The sequence below is a fragment of the Tamandua tetradactyla genome, chromosome 26, assembly GCF_023851605.1.
Source record: "Tamandua tetradactyla isolate mTamTet1 chromosome 26, mTamTet1.pri, whole genome shotgun sequence".
Taxonomy (NCBI): Eukaryota; Metazoa; Chordata; class Mammalia; order Pilosa; family Myrmecophagidae; genus Tamandua; species Tamandua tetradactyla.
Genome location: NC_135352.1, coordinates 22,453,435 through 22,474,114, shown reverse-complemented (window position 1 = coordinate 22,474,114; position 20,680 = coordinate 22,453,435). Strand labels below are relative to the sequence as shown.

General features: G+C 37.8%; 1 protein-coding gene across 1 annotated transcript in view; it reads left to right on the top strand.

The window, feature by feature from the left end:
* ASAH1 (N-acylsphingosine amidohydrolase 1) overlaps window positions 1–9,456 on the top strand; it is a 32,311-nt gene extending 22,855 nt beyond the window's left edge. The window contains exons 6-14 of the mRNA XM_077144345.1: window positions 2,617–2,691; window positions 3,550–3,595; window positions 4,152–4,296; window positions 5,208–5,262; window positions 5,389–5,470; window positions 6,361–6,492; window positions 6,600–6,723; window positions 7,158–7,214; window positions 8,339–9,456. Coding sequence (XP_077000460.1) covers window positions 2,617–2,691; window positions 3,550–3,595; window positions 4,152–4,296; window positions 5,208–5,262; window positions 5,389–5,470; window positions 6,361–6,492; window positions 6,600–6,723; window positions 7,158–7,214; window positions 8,339–8,428 — 806 coding nt within the window. The 3' untranslated portion in view covers window positions 8,429–9,456. The remainder of the gene's footprint in view (window positions 1–2,616; window positions 2,692–3,549; window positions 3,596–4,151; window positions 4,297–5,207; window positions 5,263–5,388; window positions 5,471–6,360; window positions 6,493–6,599; window positions 6,724–7,157; window positions 7,215–8,338) is intronic.
* The last annotated feature ends 11,224 nt before the right edge of the window (window positions 9,457–20,680 follow it).

The following is a 20,680-nucleotide window of genomic DNA, read 5'->3' as shown; positions in this document are numbered from 1 at the left end:
ATGCATTCTTGTATCTGGTATACTTAACATGATATCGTGGTACGATGCTGTTGTATAAATATACCACAATTTTTCCGTTCACCTTTGGATAGATATTGAGGTGGTTTCCAGGTTCTACATATTATGAATAAAGCTGCTAAGGACTTTGTTACTGTTGTCTTTTGATGGGCAGATACCCTCATTTCTCTTGGATATATACCTAGGAAGGAAACAATGGGGATATAGAGTACATGTATGTTTAGTCTTGTAAATCCTGCCAAACGCTTATGCGATCAGCATGGAATGAGAGTTTCTGTTTTCTCTGCTTGATACCTCTCACTTAATAATATCAGTCCTTTTTATTTCAACTATTTTTTTGAGTGGGTCTTGGGAGCCCACTGTAGTTTTAATTTGCCTTTCCCTGTTGACCCATGAGGTTGAACAGCTTATTTTGGAGAGGGGGTATGAGTGAAGTGCTTATTGAAGTGTTTAAGTGTTTTGCCCATTTTTCATTGATCTGAAGAAGTTATGTATTCTGGATAGAAGTCCTTTGTCAGATAATGTATTGCAAATATCTTCTTCCAGTCTATGGCTTGAGTTTTTTGTTTTTTCTATTACTAGTATCATTTGATGAGCAGAAATTCTTAATTTAATGACATCCAATTTCTCAATATACTCTTTCATGATTAGTGTTTTTTGTGTCCATGCAAGAAATCTTTTCCTACCCTAAGATCATGAAAATGCTCTTCTATGGTTTCTTCCAGATGTTTTCTATTTTTTATATTTAGGCCTATGATCTTTAATGAATTAATTTTTGCATATGGTATGAGTTAGGGGTCAAGATTCCATTTTTTTTTTCCATATGGAATAGTCAATTGATCAAACACAATTTATTGGAAGGACTATCCTTTCATCTGTATATATCATTTATAAATCAGGTGATCATATATATTAGTTTTGTTTTGGAACTTTCTACTAAGCTTTATTTACCTGTTGTCTTTGCGGTATCTACACCATCTCAATTACCAAAGCTTTATTGAAAGTCATAAAATTAGGTAATGTAAATTTCCCAATTTTGTTTTTCTTCAAAATTATCTTGGCTGTCCTAGACCCTTTACATTTCCATCTAAATTTTAGCATCAGTTTGTCACCTTTGACAAAGAGCCTGCTGACGTTTTGAATGGGACTGTAATCTGAAGTTCAATTCAAGGGAGAACTAACAGCTTAATAATGTTAGGTTTTTCAACCCATTAATATGATGTATCTCTCTATTTTTTAAATCGTTGATTTCTCTGAGCAGCGTTTCCTGGTTTTAGTGAGGAAGTCTTGAAAGTCATTCATTAAATTATTCCTAGCAATTGACATTTGAGGGAAGCTATTTTTAAAATTTCAGTTTTCAGATATATGGCATTTATTTTTAATTTAATGAAAGAAACTTTTCCACCACCTCAAAAGTTTTATTTTTAAGCTGCAAATCAGTAGAATTGTTATTTTTTAAATATGTTTGTTATAAACAGTGAACAAACATATAAACATTCTTGACATACAAACATTCTTGTCATGGTTACAATCAATGGCTCACAATATTAAAATTGTTATTTTAGGCAGCCTTGGTTTTACAAGGAAAGAAGGATATTTGAAAATTTCTGAAAATCATAGTATTCATCAACAAGCATGGTTTTGTTTTTCTCTTTGCTTCTTTAAAAAGATGACTTGAAAAACTTGTCAGCATACTAAAATATACTGACAACCTAAATGAGTAACAGATCTCAAATTGCTTTATTATGTGAAGAATTCTAGCAAACCAATAAGAAACACAAATATCTCAAGAGAAAAATTAAGATTGACAATTGATTCATAAGGAAAAGAAAATGAGAGTGGAATTTCACCAAAATAGAAAGCAAGTCAAAATAAAATAAACATTGGGTTTGGGTGAAAAGAACTTGCTAAGTTTAATATTAAATGGAACAGAGATCAAGCGCCCAGTGCACTTTTTTTTTTTTTTTTTTTTTTTTTTTGCATAGGCAGGCACCAGGAATCGAACCTGGGTCTCTGGCATGGCAGGTGAAAATTCTGCCACTGAGTCGCCGTCACCCTGCCCCCTGTGCACTTTGGAGTTAAATGCTAGCTGGTATTTTACACTTTTGGAAAAATATTCAAAAAATAAAATGTTCTACAGTAGCTGTTCTTGGCAGCTCTGCACTAATGCTTTTGTTAATAGTTCACATTTCTCTTTTCTCACCTTAGAAATAGTAGTCACACTCAGAAATCTGGGCAAAATACACTCTACCTTTTCAAGAACCAGATGTATTAAATTACTATATTTGAGCCCCCCCGAAGAAAATTAAAATGAAGCTTACTGATAAAAAATTTGGCTCTCTTGTTGTAGCCTGAGTCGCACTTACCCAGATTTCTCACGTGCCCAGTAGCTTCTCCTTTGGTGATTTGTTTTATTCCGAGGCTGGTGAGAGCACAGGCTCGTGAGAGCACAGGAAAGACCACCACCTGGTCACCTGCTTAACCATGCTTGGCTCATCCATCACACAGTGATGGCAGTTGTTTTGTTATCTTGAAAAATAATGCTTCTATCTTGTTAATGGTACTGTATATTAACAAGAAAATGTCCTTTTCTCATAGGTGAGATTATTGCCTTCAATATTTTCTATGAAGTTTTTACCATGTGTACTTCAATAGTGACAGAAGACAAAAAAGGTAAATGTGTGTGTGCTGAGAGAGTGTGCGCAGCACAGAGTACCAAGTGGAAAGAAAGTCTTCTAAATAAGTGGAGCTAGAACTTTATTATGTATATCTTGGTAAATTGAAAACTGTCCTTAATTTAAGACTATTGTAGTGCCTATTAGAGTTTAATTCAGGCATGCAAAGAACTTGGAAGTGTTTCTTACTCTTCCTCATGGTTTACTTATACCCGTCTACATGATTTGATATAAGGCATCACAGGAGCTAGTTCTTTATTATCTTCATAGACATAATGATCCCAGCAGCCTTGCCTTGAAGCCCAGGACAAACATTCTCCATCATTTCCCAAGCATGGGAAATGTGACCCTGTGATAACCAGCCCAGTTTCCATATTTTTCCTGGTAGGTCCCCAGAGTACAAGGTTCAGGATGATTTGCTCTAATTTTCTCTGGTTCTTGGTGTATACTCTGGATATAAAGTCTGCCTGTATCTAACCTTTGAAGTCTCCAGCTGTTGGTAATAATCCCTGAAGGGAAACCTGTTGGTAAGTCCCATTAGTTGAGGCCAAGATATCTATGTCCTGGTAGAACCATCATAGTGGACCAAAGAATGATCACTGATCCTTTTCCCTTATCCTGATCTTTCCTCGAACCCTGCCAGTCTCAGGTTTTGTGGAAGAGATCTGGCAGATATGACAGTGCCAACAGCTTGGTTTTGTTAAGCCCCGTGAAATCAATCTCCGGCTTAATTTTTATTGTTAAATTGAATAGTTGTGAATGAAAATTAACCCAAATTAAGTGTCCAGCTTTGATATAGAATCAATAGTACTATCTTAACCGTTATCATATGTCTCTTCTACTCACTTTTAACCAGGTCATCTACTACATGTTAGAAACATGGACTTTGGACTATTTCTTGGGTAAGTAAAGAATGGTGTGTGTCAGTCTATAAGAACAACAGATTGTATTATATCGAAGAAAAGTAAATCCCAAGTCATGCCCAAAATACGACTGTAAGTGAAAATACCAGATCCCTTCATTTTGAGACAAGATGGGCACACTCTTATCATTCAGTTATTTTAGAGTTTATAACTGAGAAGTCGTACTTCGGTATAGAAATCTCTAGGTGCATGTATTGTTTATTGCTTAGAAGGAAGAGTAGTATTCTATTTTATGTGTCCTCTTGTTCTTCCTGAAAAAATGTAACAGTACCAGTGTTGGGCTTTATGATTAGAAAGACTTAACTTTGCATCCGGGGCTCACTATTTATGGGGTACGTAAAATTGGGAGAGTTTAACTTGTCTCAGCCTCTGTTCTATTGTCTGGGAAATATTAGAGTTCTTGATGGGATTAATTGTTAGTGATTAGAAGATAAAGCACCAGTCCAACATTTGACTCCCAGCAACATAGTCATTATTATTATCTTTATTATTAACCCCATTAATCCTAAATTTCACTGAAATTTATCTTTTGTAGGTGGAATATAAATAATAACTCCTGGGTCATAACTGAGGAACTAAAACCTTTAACAGTGAATTTGGACTTCCAAAGAAACAATAAAACTGTCTTCAAGTCTACAAGTTTTGCTGGCTATGTGGGCTTGTTAACAGGATTCCAACCAGTAAGAAACCTCTGATTGCCTGGTTTTACAGGTAGCTCTGTGTCCTGCTTTTCCTGCCTCTGAAGGGTGGAGTCTAAGGAAATGAGGACCTAAAAAGAGTTTGAAGCCCCAGTCCATCCCTTTGTACTTTTTATTACCTTCATAGGTCTGAGCTTGCATGGCAGAGACATGTGGGAAGGAAATGAACATTTCTGAGTGTGGTCTGCAATAAAAAAATAAACAAAACAAGCATGTGGCTGGGTGTCAGGGATGGATGTCAGAATCTGGGGCAGCCTTGTCTTGAAGCCCAGGACAAACATTCTCCATCATTTCCCAAGCAAGGAAAATGTGACCCTGTGATTACCAGCCTCAGTTTCCATATTTTTCCTGGCAGGTCCCTGGAGTACAAGGGACAGGATGATTTGCTCCGATTTACCCTGGTTCTTGGCCTATCCTTGGCAATCCTTAGCCTGCACCTGCAGCACTTCAGCCTCTGCTTCTGTTGTCACGTGGCCTTTTCCCTTCCTGTGTGTGTGGTGGGGGGGTGTCTGCTTCCCTTTTTATAAGGGCACTGGTCACTGGATTAAGAGCCCACCTTACACGAGTATTACATCATCTTAACCAAGTCCCTCCTCATTGACTTTATTTCCAAATCAGGTCACATTCTGAGGCGCTAGGGGTTAGGATTTGCACATAACTTTTTGAGGGACAATAATTCAACCTGTGTGTCCAGCTTACTGATCTCACATACTAAATGGGAAAGTGCTTTGAACTTTTTAAAAAATTCTGTTGATATAAGGAGAGGTTATCATGGTTTGGGTTTATCTGTGCACTCCCCATCCTCCAAACCAGGTCTTGATATGCCATTACAGAGTGCCTCCTTAACTAGGATGGTTGAAGTTTCTGATTACAGTGCTTTGTATTTTTCGCAGGGTCGGTTTAGTCTAACACTAAATGAACGTTTCGCTCTAAGTGGCGGTTTTATGGGTAAGTGCAGTGTTCTTAAGTGGGAATTTTACGAAGGTTTGTAGAGGAGGGATGGACTGTAATTTCTGATTTCATAGTCTCCTTTCTTGCAGGCCTGTGATACTATGTGTGATTGATCTCTTACAGGTATCATAGAATGGATTTTGGGAAAGAGAGATGCCATGTGGGTAGGGTTTATCTTTAGATCGGTTCTGGAAAATGCCACAAGGTAATGAACTTGGTTGCTTTATTATAAAAATTTAATGTTTGGCTCATTTTAAATTATCCATATTAAAGTATAAAAATACTTTCCCAAGCCCCAGTTTATTTGTGATGAGTAAATTATTTCAGAATTTCTTAAGAGATGCTTTCGACACTCTTGTGGAATTACTCACGTTTTCTTCGTATGTTATTTTACAGCAGGGGTATGAATTGATTTATTTATTTTAATATGCTAGGAATATTGTCACTGTTAAGGACAACATGAAATTTTTCTGGCACACACAAAAAATATCATACACAAAAGGAAACTTTACAATGGAATCTTCATTTAAATGGTAATGCATACAAACTTAGAAGTTATCTTCTGTTCTGGTGTAGAAATCTTCTAACAGCAACACTGCCTTTCCTTTGACCAACATTATGTGCAAATGTGCAAGGATAAACGGGCATCATTCCTGTTTTTAATGCCTGCAAGGGAATGAGATTTAGGACTCTTCTTTCTTAATCAACTTTAATTTTTGGCAGCCCTAATTTGCAAGAAGGCTTACTCTGTATTTCCCAAATCCTACATACTGTACTTCATATCATTTGCCCTTATTCTATTGTTGGGTGAAAGGCATAGACTCTAAAGGTGGAAGAAGTTCTCTTGAGAACATTTTCATTCATAGTAGAGGAACCTTCAAAAAATACCATGTCATATCTCAGTGTTTCACCATATAGGAGTTAAAGACTGTTCCTGTCTCCAAACCATTGCTCACTCTTTTTAAAACACACATGTTCCTCGAGTTACTTGCTTTCTCTTAGTTTCTACCGAGCTAAAAATTTCCATTCCTTTAGTTTCCAAATGAACTAAAAATGTTTCCTACTATGCTTTTTTAAAAAAATGTTTCTGCATAGTTATGAAGAAGCCAAGAATTTATTGATCAAAACCAAGATAATGGCCCCAGCATACTTTATCCTGGGAGGCAACCGGTCTGGAGAGGGTTGTGTGATTACACGAGACAGAAAACAGTCTATGGATTTAAACGAGTAAGTATGTTTCTTGAAGAACAATAAGTAGAAGTTAAAGCATAGACTGACATACATGCAGATTGAAGGCGTGAAAGCTAAGAACTAATCTCTCTTTTTGTATCTAGACTCAACCCTAGGCAGGGTAAATGGTATGTGGTACAAACAAATTATGACCATTGGAAAAATCCCTTCTTCCTTGATGATCGTAGAACACCTGCAAAGATGTGTCTAAACCGAACAACTCAAGAGGTACATTTGCACCATTGCATACAGAAAGAAATGGTGACCCTTAGAGATTATCTTAGTTCTAGCATTTTTCTTTAACTCTTGAAGAATTTATAATTCTCATATTATTCAGTAGTTCTAGAGTATCTCCATTGAGTTTTATTTTGTTTTTTAACTTAAAGAGCAAAATTCTGCTGCCCTTTTCCTTTCTTATCCTAATTCCAGACACCATTCTATGAAGTTGAATGGCAGACAGGCAGGAACTATAAAAGAGAGAAAGAAGACATAATACATTAGAACCTTTATTCAGTCACTCTCTGTTTCCAACAAAGACCCCAAAGGAAAATTTTTTAGATGGAGTGGAGTGAATTGGAGGTGGTTTCTAAAGATGCATTTGTGAGGAGAAGTTTCTGACATCTGTATTTAACTTACTGAACAAAACTATTTTTGTTTTTTAGCATATTTCATTTGCAACCCTATATGATGTCCTATCAACGAAACCTGTCCTCAACAAGGTACTTCTTTTTTATTTGTTTGGGGGGAAGAATTCATTCCTGCATTTTATCTGTCCTTATTACCTTGGATGGGTATGAGCTAGAATCCCAAATCTTGTTCAGTTTAAGGCTTTTTTAATGTTTTTGTGTGATTCAATCATAACTTTTGGGCTGTGACTAAATTGATCACTGTGGCTTGATGTCCAAACTGGTTAGAGGATTATTTCCCAGCTTTGCTTTAAATGGTGCTTGAATGAACCCTAGCGTGTTACTCTTGACTTCTCCTATACATCAGAAATCTCAGGGTATGCTCCACAAGTAACACCTCAACAAAGCATCGTGTGAAGTCTATTTTCAGACAGAGCTCTTGTCTTGTTGGATTAGAGTTTCCCTTAAACTTTATCATATCCTTTTATCTCCCCCACAATAAGCTGGAAAAATGCCTTAAGTTTCCTAATCATGCAGTTTTCTAACAGTCATTCCCTGTGTGTTCCGGTTATAGGCAACCTGATTTTCCCATTTGTTCCTTTTCTTCCTTTCCTTAGTCTTTTTTCCCTAATTCTCCCTAAAATAAAACTGCCTCCATTACCTCTGCCAGTACAGATTCCTCCAGCCCTTTAGCCTTTGGGTCAGATCCTAGCTCCTGCAGAGCCCACACCATCTTCATTTGAGAACTCAGTTGTGTTGCTTATGCATTCTGCATGATTCTTTGTGAGTTTGTGTGTGTTGTGTAATCTGTGTGCCTGCATGTCTTGCCCTACTGTATTATAAATGATGTAAGGATAAGGATAGCCAAACTGTGTGTACTCCATGATACACTGTTAGGCTTTGCATGACTGCACATTATACATTGAGAAGGATTAAGTGAGTCCTAAATCTTTTAAAACATTGATGACAAAGCAGCGTACTGCCCGGGAGTCAGGCCCCATAAGGAACTGAAGAGATTACCTCCCAAGCCTGTTTAGAGTTACTACCCAACATGTTGGTTCCATTGAGGTTGGTTGTTTTGTTTTCCATTATTTAATACAAAGTAAACCTTCTTAAAAAAAAAAAAAGAAAAATTCTAGGAGTGCAAAAATGCTGGTAGGAGTCAGGACCTGTTAGAATTGGAAACATCCTTACGGTAAAAATAACTTTCCTTTCAGCTAACTGTGTTCACCACATTGATGGATGTCCCCAAAGGTCAATTAGAAAGTTACCTGCGGGATTGCCCAGACCCCTGCATAGGATGGTGAGCGCATGTCTGGCCTCCTTTGAAATGAGAAGTGACTGATTTTCCTGCCGGATGCAGCCTTCCTCGGATCTACTTATTCCAGAGACTTCTAAGAGCTTTATCATTCGCTGTTGTTTACAATCTGTAGCTCTTTTTAGCCATTTAACAGCTGATTGTTCTAATGGATAACGTCTTCATGATGAAGTACAACACTCCTCTAGAAGTAATTTGCTGAATTACATTTCATTTTGATAAGGGAATGGAGATGAGCTAAACAATTATGGGGTACAATTCCATTGCATATAATGAGATGGTCTGTGGGTGTTAAATTGAGTGCATCTGTATGAGAACAAGTAAAAATAAAATGGTGCCCACTGTTCAGTTTTTTTTCCTTTTACCTACCTATTTGTATGCCTTGCTAAATATTTGTGTCTTTTCCTCCTGGTTCCAACTACTGTTAGAATTAGTATCCTGTTGTTGCTGTGATGCAATGCAACTTTACTTCGTTTAATTGGGGGGAGAGGGCTGGAAATGAAAGAGACACTTTCAACTGGATTCTTCTCTTAATGGTCAATAAATAGGCCATGACTCACTGAGGCGGTTCATGCATTCATCAGTATGCAAGGCAATTTTTATAAAAAGAACTGAAGTGTCCACTTTTTTCACAATTACTCTCCTTCCCAGTAACCCCAGCAAGTCATTAACTTTAAAACTTGAGTCTCGGGTTCTGTAAATAAACAGGTCAAAGAATATGGAAAATATCAGGTGAACCCATTATTTGAAATGCTCATAAATATTATCCATTAAATATTTAAGTCGATTTTTCGTTTGTCTTTCTGATCAATAGGTATTTTTTTTAACTTAGGTATAATCACTGAAAATGTTTTTCAGAAATCAGAGTTTATGAAACGTGCTGATGGAACTTGTTAATAACCTTTTTAACTTTCAAAATTAACTGTGAGATGTATACCAATTGGGCAAGACTGTATCCAGTTAGTTTTTTTATATTGTCTGTATTCATAACTCTCAATAAACAGCCGTTGGAAGCAATGTATGTCAGCAATCTGTGTGCTGATTGGGTGTAGACTTGTATTGGTTTGAGAGTAGGAAGTTATTATGAAGAAATTCCAGCTGAGCAAAACTATCTGAAACAGATAACAAGGGTTATGTAAGTGCCTTATTAAGCTAATGACTAAATGCTCACAATTTGTATAATTAATCCTTACCATGTAATACTATCAACCCACTTTGTAGTTATTCAAAGGCAGCTTTTCCCCCACATAGGAGGTGCTTCCACAAAGCTGTAGGGATTCCAATACCATTTCAGTGAATTATAATAGGATTGTGTTAAAATAGGATTTAATTTTTAAAAAAGTTACTTTGGATTTCATCACTCTTATAAAAAGTAGGTGCATTAAACTTGATATATTGGTTTAATGTATGGCCATAAAGAGATGGGATTCCACTGTTTCAGAGTGGGTTCGTAAACACTAAATCAAAGAGTTTTGGAGGAAATAACAACTGGTATTAAAATTTTAGTAATTACTGTTTAATGAAAAAACATCTTATAAAATAGAATATACAGTATAAGCCTATTTAGGTAACACTTTATACATGCACTTATGCATAACTAAATACACATCCAAGTAAGTTGGAGGCTGTTAACCAAAATGTTAACAGTGGTGATAATTAAATGATATTTTATTTTTGAAATGAGAAAACCTAATAAAAGCTGTGGACATTAATGAGATTAGATAATGTTCTAGTTTGCTAGCTTCTGGTATGTGATATACCAGAAACAGAATGGCTTTTAAATAAGGGAATTTATTAAGTTGCAAGTTTACAGTTCCAAGGCCATGAAAATGTCCAAATTAAGGCACCAACAAGAGGTCACGTTCACTCAAGAAAGGCCAGTGAAGTTCAGGGTTTCTCTCTCAACTGGAAAGGCATGTGGACATCTCCTAGCTTTCTCTCCAGACTTCTTATTTCATGAAGCTCCCCCGTGGGCATTTTCCTTCTCCAAAGGTCTCTGGCTGCATAGGCTCTGGTTCTTGTGTCTCTATCTCGGCTCTGTTGCTCTCTCCAAAATGCTTCCTCTTTTAAAGGATTCCAGTAAACTAATCAAGACCCACCTGGAATGAGTGGAGTCACATCTTCCTCTCATCAAAGGTTAATACCCACAATTGGACGTGTCACATCTCTGTGGAGATAATCTAATCAAGTTTCCAAACTACAGTGCTGATGAGGAATTAAAAGAAATGGCTGCCTTCACAAGTGGATCAGGATGGCTTTTCTAGGGTACATAATTCCTTCAAACCAGCACAGGTAATATTTTAGATATTAAGGTACAGGTTGGACCCAACCGTAGGCAATGATATTCCTCACCTAATTTTAGGGAGTCCATTTTAAAACAGGACTGAATCGTCCTATATTCCTGCACACACATGGTTCTAAGACAGTTTCCCATAATCATAGGTATTAGTGATCCAGAACTTACTCTCTACCAGGCATCAGGCTAAATGCTCTCTATATATTATCTTGTTTAATCTTCTCAACAAGCCTCAACTAACACTTGTAATCCCACCTGCTGATGATGAAGGTAAAGTTAAGTAACTTGCTCAATTCACATACACACACACATACACACACACGCCCCAGTGACAAGCCTGGGAAGCATGGTTGAACTCTATAAATGCCACCAGACCCCTGGCAGCACCTTGTGCAAAGCTGTGAGCTCTCACAGGAGATTAGTCCTTTCTTTTTCCCTAGGAGACGCCCTCACACTTACATTGGGAGAGCAGGGTTTCCCAGCAGGCCCATGGGAGAAACTGGCATGTGTTGGGAGGCCAAGCTCCATGGCATTTCTACACATCTTGGGACAGTTTTTGTTCCAGACTGACTTTTCAAGAATACTTGCCTAACAGCCTTGGAAGAGAATAGTGAAGGTCTCCTTTTGGGGAAGAGAGCAGATTTGTTTCCTGACTAGGATAATAAAGATCATGTTTCCGCCCCCGGCAAGGGTTGGGCCAGTTGACTAGCATATACAGCATCTGGAGAAGACCCAGGGTTCCTAAGCTTGGGATTCCTCAGCTGTGATACAGGTTCATTTGTTGTGGGGCGCACCAGAAGAGAGACCACACAAGTCAAAGCAATTTGCAAGCCAATTAGGAGTCTTTATTAGCCCGCCCCGCCCCGGCGACTGCCTCAGAAACTCAAGAAGGAGGAATCAGAGAGCAGCCCGGAGGAGTTCTCAAGGGGGGCTTATAAAGGTAAAAACCACACGCGTATCCACAGAAGCAGGAAAAAGGACATTATCTTTTTGAGCCACATCTTGGTTTGCAGCTGTAAGCAAGCAATCTTATCAACAGAAGCAGAGAAATGCCATTTGCTCTTGAACAATACATCCCATTCTTTTTGTTTCTTAACAATGATTATTGTTCAATTTTTAACTCTTGGGAACTTCCTGCCCTGGATCTTGTGACTCCGGATACCTTCTTCTTGCTAGGGCCTGATTTATTGCCTGATTTATTGCTCCTGACCTCCCCCCCGCCCCCCCCCCCCCCCACACACACACACTGTGTGCACATCATCCAATCCATGGAGGCACCATGTTACCTTTATTGACTTGGGGGGGCATGAGAAAATGATATGAACACAAAGCTTATTTGTCTGGAGTAATGCGGTCCTTTGCATCTGACCTAAGAGTCCACTAGCACCTGTGAAACTGTGGCAGGCTAACTTATCTAGCCTACAAGGTAAAATCTCAGGTTCTTCACAGTTCTTCACAGCTGGTGTACCTGCGTTACAGGATGAACACTTGCAGCAGCTAAGCAGGGTCCTGGACATGCATACCCCTGGGTCTCCTGCCTCCCAAAGCACCCAGCCTCCTCTGGGACTTCTTGAAGAGCAAACTTGGGCAAACTCCTTTTCCCCATGATTCGTGGTGGGGCAAGGATGTATAGATGTGCAAGGCATGAGGTGAATGGGCAAATCACTGGCCCTAGGCAGCCTACACCAACTAGATTTTGCCTATCGAACACAAAGCCCTCATAAAGGTATTTAGCCATTTAACTCGTGTGGGGAAGTGGGGGGTGCTGATGTTTTTATTGCTACTGTTACATAGTCTACTTATTTAGTATAAATGAGATCATATAATATTTGCCCTTTTGTGTCAGGCTTATTAAACTGAACATGAAGTCGTTAAGTGTCTTTCCTATTGCAGCGTGTATCAGAAGTTCATCATTTTTTATAGCTGAATAATATTCCATTGTATGTATATACCACAGTTTGTTTATCCATTCCTGCATTGATGACACTTGGGTTGCTTCCACCAATTTGGCTATTGTGAATAATCCTGCTATGAAAGTGTCTGTTTGAGCCCCTGCTTTCAATTCTTTGGAGTATATACCCAGAGGTAGAATTACCTGATCTTACGGTAGTTAAATGTTTAACTTTCGAGGAACTGCCAAACTGTTTTCACAATGGCTATACCACTTTACATTTCGACCAACAATAGGAATGCATGAGGGTTTCTATTTATCTATATTCTCACCAGCATTTGTTATTTCCCATTTTTTTAAATAACCATTGTACTGAGTGTGAAGTGGTATCTCATTGTGCCAGAAAAGCCATGTCCTTTGGTCCTCATTCAGTGTTGCTGGGTGGGAATTTTTTTATTGTTTCCATAGAGATGTGGTGCAACCAATTGTGGGTGGTAACTACTGATTGGGTGGTTTCCATGGAAATGTGTCTCCACCCATTCCAGGTGGGATTGTTTACTGGAGCCATTTAAGAGGGAGCCATTTTGGAAAAAGTAGAGCCATAAGAAACCACACAGCCAGAGATCTTTGAAGATGCAGAAGGAGAACACCCCTGGAGAAATCTTATGAAATGAGAAGCCAGGAGGAAAAAGTAGTAGATGTCACCATGTGCCTTTCCAGATGACAGAGGATTTTCTGGACCCATCAGCCTTTCTTGAATCAAGGTATCCTTTCCTGGATGCCTTAGTTTGGACATTTTCTTGGCCTTAGAACTGTAAACTTGCAACTTAATAAATTCCTCTTTTTTAAAGTCATTCCATTTCTGGTATATTGCATTCCAACAGCTTACAGACTAAAACACACATTGTGGTTTTTGATTTTCATTTCCCCAACAGGTACTGATTGAGGATCTTTTCATGTGCTTATTTCCCATTTGTCTGTCTTCTTTGGAGAAAAGCCTATTCAAGTCCTTTACCCAATTTTTTTATTGGGGTATTTGTCTTTTTGTTGTTGAGTTCTGGTATTCTAGATATTAAACCCTTATGAGATATATGGTTCCAAATACTTTCTCCCATTCTGTAGGTTGTCTTTTTACTGTCTTGATAATATCCTTTGATGCACAAGATTTTTAATTTTTATGCAGTGCAATTTATCTATTTTTTATTTTGTTGCTGGCACTTTTGGTGTAAAGTCTAGTGATCCATTGCCTAATAAAGCACCCTGAAGATGCTTGCCTATGTTTTCCTCTAGGACTGTTATAGTTTTAGTTCTCATATTTAGCTCTTTGATCCATTTTGAGTTGTTTGGTATATGGTATGAGGTGGAGGTTACTTTCATTCTTTTCGTGTGAATATCCAATTTTCCCAGCACCATTTGTTGAAGAGACTATTCTTTCCCAAATTACTGCATTTGGCACTTTTATAAAAAACAGATGGTAGTATGAGATGGTCATGACGAATGCAAGATGACCATGGCAACCGTAGCTCTCGTAAGTGAACTCACACAGGTGAGAAACCCCATGAAGGTCATTTGTGCCATTTTGAAACTGTTATATGCCCCAGAAAAGCCATGTTCTTTGAATCTAATCTTGTGGGGGCAGACCTGTTGTTGGGTGAGACCTTTTGATTAGGTTGTTTCCATGGAAATATGACCCTGTCCATTTTCATGACCTTAGAATTGTACATTTGTAGCTTAATAAGTTTGTAAAAGCCTATCAATATCTGGTATAGTGCATTCTGGCAGCTTTAGCAATCTGAAACACATTTCAGTACTGGGAAAGTGTGGTGCTGCTGAGTTTGCAAATACCAGACATATTGGAATGTTTTTTAAATGAATAAGGGGAAGATTCTGGAAGAATTGTGAGATGCATGGTAGGCCAATCCTCAATTGCTTTGAAGGAGGCTGTTGGTAGAAATATGGACACTAAAGATACTTCCAATGAGGCCTTAGAATTGATGAGCATGCCATTGCAAACTGGAAGGAAGGTGACCCTTGTTCTAAAGTGGCTCAAGGAGGGTAGGGCTGAAAACATGGTGGTCTCTCCATGCTTGGAGATGCTAGGACCCTCACCCCAATGTTTGGAGACAACAGGGCCACTGGGTAAGCCCTTGGAGAGAGTGGGACTGCCATTCTCTCAAGCCCCAAGGATAAACCATCTTTTTGTAGATAACTCTCAGACATTGAAATCTAACAGTTTACCCTGCAGATTTTCAGAACTGTGTGAAGTCTTTGAACCCATTTTCCTTCCAATTTCTCACTATGGAAATAGGACCATTTATCCTATGACTGTCCCTTCTTTGTATATTGGAAGCAGAGAACTTGTTCTGAGTTTCACAGGTCTACAGCCAAAGGAGAATTTTGCCTTAGGATAAATCATGCCTGTAGCTGATTTTGTTAAGACTTTGTACTGTATTGGTATTGTTAATGAAATGGCTTCAGGCTTTTGTGCTTTTGTGATGGAATGATGTGTTTTGTGTATGGAACAAACATGTCCTTTGGGTGTCCAGAGGGTGGAATGCGCTGATCTAATTCAATATGAATTTTATGATTGACTTTTCCATTTTTGCAAAGAAGGCTGTTGGGATCGCATTGAATCTATAAATTGCTTTGGATAAATGACCATCTTAACAGTAATTAGTCTTTCAATCCATAAACATTGAATATACTTCCATTTATTTAGGGTTCCTTTAGTTACTTCCAGAACTGTTTTGTACTTTTTCATATATAAATCCTTTATAGCATTGGTTAAATTTATTCCTAGATATTTAATGCTTTTAGTGTCTGTTGTAAATATAAATGTAGCTACCTTTACCAGAGATCTTTCTTTCTTTATCCTGCTTCAATCTATTGTCTAGTGTCCTTTCCTTTCAATCCAAATAATTCCCTTTAGCATTTCTTGAGGGCAGTGTAGTGGTAATATACTCCCTTGGCTGTTCTTTATCTAGCAAATATCTTAATCCCTTCTTCATTTTTCAACTATTTATTTTACTTTTTTTTTTTTGCATGGGCAGGCACCGGGAATCAAACCCGGGTCTCTGGCATGGCAGGCAAGAACTCTGTCACTGAGTGACCATCGCACCACCCTTTTTTTTTTTTTTTGACTATTTTTTTTTGCCCTCCTTCATTTTTTTTTTAATTTTAAAATTTATTTATTAATTTAAAAAATCAAGAACAAACAAAAACATTAACATATCATTCCATTCTACATATATAATCAGTAATTCTCAATATCATCACATAGTTGCATATTCATCATTTCTTAGAATATTTGCATCAGTTCAGAAAAAGAAATAAAAAGACAACAGAAAAAGAAATAAAATGATAACAGAGAAAAAAAAGATTATACATACCACACCCTTACCCCTTGCTCTCATCCATCACTAGCATTTCAAACTAAATTTATTTCAACATTTGTTCCCCCCATTATTTATTTTTATTCCACATGTTCTATTCATCTGTTGACAAGGTAGATAAAAGGAGCATCAGACACAAGGTTTTCACTCACACAGTCACATTGTGAAAGCCACATCATTATTCAATCATCAAGAAACATGGCTACTGGAACACAGCTCCACACCTTCAGGCAGTTCCCCCCAGCCTCTCCACCACATCTTGGTTAACAAGGTGATATCTACTTAATGCATAAGAATAACCTCCAGGATAACCTCTCAACCCTGTTTGGAATCTCCCAGCCATTGACACTTTGTCTCATTTCACTCTTCCCCTTTTTGGTGGAGAAGGTTTTCCCAATCCCTTAATGCTGGGTCTCAGCTCATTCTAGAGTTTTTCTCAATCCCTTGATGCTGAATCCCAGCTCGTTCTGGGATTTCTGTCCCATGCTGCCAGGAAGATCCACACCCCTGGGAGTCATGTCCCATGCAGACAGGGGGAGGGTGGTGAGTTTGCTTGCTGTGTTGGCTGGAGAGAGAGGCCACATCTGAGCAACAAAAGAGGTTCTCCTGGGGGTGACTTTTAGGCCTAATTTTAAGTAGGCTTGACCTATCCCCTGTGGGGTTAAGTTTCATATGAACAAACCCCAAGACTGGGGGCTCAACCTATAGCTCTCATTTCCCACACTGCTTGTGAGAATATCAAGAATTCAACTTGGAAAAGTTGAGTTTTCCCCTGTTCTCACCATTCCCCAAAGGGGACTTTGCAAATATTTTCCACTCACTGATCAAATCACTCTGGGATTCATCAGGGTATCACCTGGACAAACCAACAAAATCTCATGTCCTGTACAAAGTTCCATGTACTTAAGGTGTTCAACCAACTGTCTACATAAGTTATATTAGGAGATGCACTAGTCAAAGTATAAATTTGTACCAAATAAACATTTTTTTGCTTTAGTCTCACACATAAGTTGAAATTTTAAAATATTAATTACCATCTATTTTCAGCACACTGCAGTAATGACATTCTTTTGTTCTTCCTCATGCAAAAACATTTTAAAAATTTGTACATTTAGTCACTATCATTATACACTCTAGGCATTTCTAGATTATACCATCTCAATCTTTATTGTCTATCTTTCTTTGTGATTTCAGTTATGCCCCAGCCCTCCTCCCTCTATCATTCTCATATGCAGCTTTGCTCAGTGTTTTAGCATAATTGTATTACAGTTAGCTAATATTGTGCTGTCCATTTCTGAGTTTTCATATTCAGCCTTGCTGCACAATCTGTGTCCCTTCACCTCCAATTACCCAATATCTTACCGTATTTCTATCTCCTGATGGTCTCTGTTACCAACGAAATAGTCCAAGTTTATTCACTAATATCAGTTCATATCAGTGAGACCATACAGTATTTGTCCTTTCGTTTCTGGCTAATCTCATTCAGCATAATGTCCTTAAGGTCCATTCATGTTGTTACATACTTCATAACTTTATTCTCTCTTACAGCTGCATAATATTTCATCTTATGTAAATGCCACAGTTTGTTTAGCCAACCATCTGTTGATGGGCATTTTGGCTGCTTCCATCTCTTGGTAATTGTAAGTAATGCTGCTATAAACATTGGTGTGTAAATGTCCATTTGTGTCCTTGCCCTCATGTCCTTTGAGTAGAGACAGCATATAGATGGACCTGTTTTTTAATCCATTCTGCCAGACTATGTCTTTTTATTGGAGAGTTTAATCCATTAACATTCAGTGTTATTACTGCATGGGTAGTACTTTCTTCTACTATTTTGCCTTCTGGGTTTTATATGTCATATCTAATTTTCCTTCTTTTTACCTTTACTCATAGTCTTCCTTTCTACACTCTTCTCCACACCTCTCTCTTCTGTCTTCGTATCTATCTCTACTGCTCCCTTTAGTATTTCCTGCAGAGCTGGTCTCTTGGTCACAAATTCTCTCAGTGATTTTTTTTGTCTGAAAATGTTTTAATTTCTCCCTCATTTTTGAAGGACAGTTTTGCTGGATATAGAATTCTTGGTTGGCAGTTTTTCTCTTTTAATAATTTAAATGTATCATCCCACTGTCTTCTTGCCTCCGTACCTCCTTCATTTTTTAAATAGTTTTGCCTGATATAAAAATTTTTGTTGGCAATCTTTTTTTTCAGTACTTTAAAAATCTCATCCCTCTGCATTCTGGTTTCTAATGATAAATTAGTACTTAATCTTATTGAATGTCTGTGATGGTTAAGTTTAGGTGTCGACTTGGCCAGGTAATGGAGCCCAGTAATCTGCTGAGGCAAGCACTGGTCTAACCATTACTGCAAGGATATTTTATGGGTGGCTGATAAAGCAGAAGGCTGGTTTAGTAAATCATCAGACAGGAGATAAAATCTGTGGCTGATTACATCTATGATCAACTAAAGGGGTGTTTTCTGCAATGAGAGAATCCAATGAGTTGGATTTAATCCGATCAGTTGAAGACTTGTAAGAGAGAAGAGAGAATTTTCACTTCTTCAGACAGCCAGCCTCTATTGTGGAATTTGTAAAGGACCTTTGTTGGAGTTGCCAGCCTTGAGGCCTGCCCTATGGATTTTGGACTCTTGAATCTCATGCCAGCCTTTCCTGTAGAGTTCATTGAGGGTCTTAATTAAGTTGCCAGCCTCACAGCCTGCCATAAAGACTTTGGACTGTTGAATCCCCACGTTGAATGAGACACTGTTATAAATCTCATATTTACAGATATCTCTTGTTGGCTCTGTTTCTCTAGAGAACCCTGACTAATTCAGCTTGGTACTAGGAGTGGTTCTTGAGAAACAGAATCTTAAAAGTGGGTTTTTACAATTGGTTTGTACTCTGATTACATTCAAAGACACTAATGACTCTTTCCAATAATAAAGATGGACCTCACACTCCATGACATGAGTTGACAATACAAAATATCACCATTTGATTCTCCTAATCATACTCTTGTATGAGGCAATGCTCTGTGTGACAGTGTTTTTGACAACTTAACAGAATTTTGTGGACTAAGATGTTGGCTGATTGTTCTTAGATGTACTGCATACAATTATAAGAAAAAGAGATGAGCTTAAGTCTTCAAATTTTCAATTTAAATGCTATATGAAAGATGTAAATGTTTTTATGTTTGCTCTGAAAGAAAATTTTCAGCATCTCCATCATTGTATGAGACACTTTTATAAATCTCATATTTATAGATATCTCACATTGGTTCTGTTTCTCTAGAGAACTCTGACTAATACAGAATCCCTTGTACTATGATGTGTTGTTTCTTTCTTGCCACGTTTAAGAATTCCTTCTTTCTTTTGCGTTCAGTAGTTTGACTAGAATATATCTAGGTGTGGATCTCTTTACCTTGTTTGGGGTTCCTTAGATTCTTGGAGGTGCATATTCATGTTTTTCATCAAACTGGGGAAATTTTCAGCCACTATTTATTCAATTATTCCTTCTGCCTCTTCTTCTCTTCTCCTTCTGAAACTTCCATAATGTGTATTGTTAAGATTGATGGTGTCCCACAGGTTCCTCAGACTCTGTTCACTTTTCTTCAGTCTTTTTACTTTTTGCTCCTCTGACTAAATGCTTTAAATTGTCATTTTCAAGTTCACTGATATTTTCTTCTTCCAGCTCCAATATGCTGCTAAACTACTCTAGAGAAATTTTTTATTTCAGTTACTGTGGTCTTCAATTCCAGTGTTTGACTTTGGTTTTACTTAGTAATTTCTGTCTCCTTATTGACATTCTCATTTTGTTCATAAATCATTTTATTAATATCCTTTAGTTCTTTCTCTGTGTTTTGTTGTTGTTATTGTTCTTTTTTGTTTGTTTGTTTTCAGCTCTTTGAGCATGTTTAAGATCTTTGTTTAAAAAATTTTGTTATATCAGAAGTCTGATCTTCACTGATGGCTTCAGAAGTTTTCTTTTTTCTTTGAATGGGACATTGCTGTTTCTTTGTATTCCTTGTAATCTTTTGTTGCACATGTACATTTTAATATTTTAATGTGTTAACTCTGGAATTTTGTCCTTGGGGTTTCTGTGCCTGAAGTTTTTATCCAGGCAGTGATTGGACAGAGATTTTCAGAAATGTCAAACTAACAGGAACAAATAAATGCAATAACACTTTTCACAGTCTTTGTAGATTGCTCATGTGTTGGATGGTTCATTCTTTTAGAGTTTAGCCCTCCTACCAATGAATCTGAAGAACAGCCTAAAGTGAAAATCCAAGGTCCTCTCCAATCTTTTCTGAGCATGCATTGTGTCCTGGGAATGCACTCATGGCCTTAGGAATTTCCCCACCTACAAGTAACTGAACACCCCCAATTTTCCCTGTGAAATAGTCTTTCAGTTACCAGGAGCTCTATTGTATGTCTTAAATCCAGTAATTCCTTCCTCCAGGCTTCTGCAACCTGATTGTTTCTTATAATAATTTAGCTGTTTATCAGCTGTGTCTTGCTGCAGGGCAAATTCTGGGAAAATAAGCCAGAGACAAATAGTCATTTTCAGTCCTTTGGGTTGTGTCAGATAGATTGGCACAAACATACATGTACTCAGTATACACATAGGGGTTGCTTGCTCTCTCTGAAACCAGGACCAGAGACTCACCC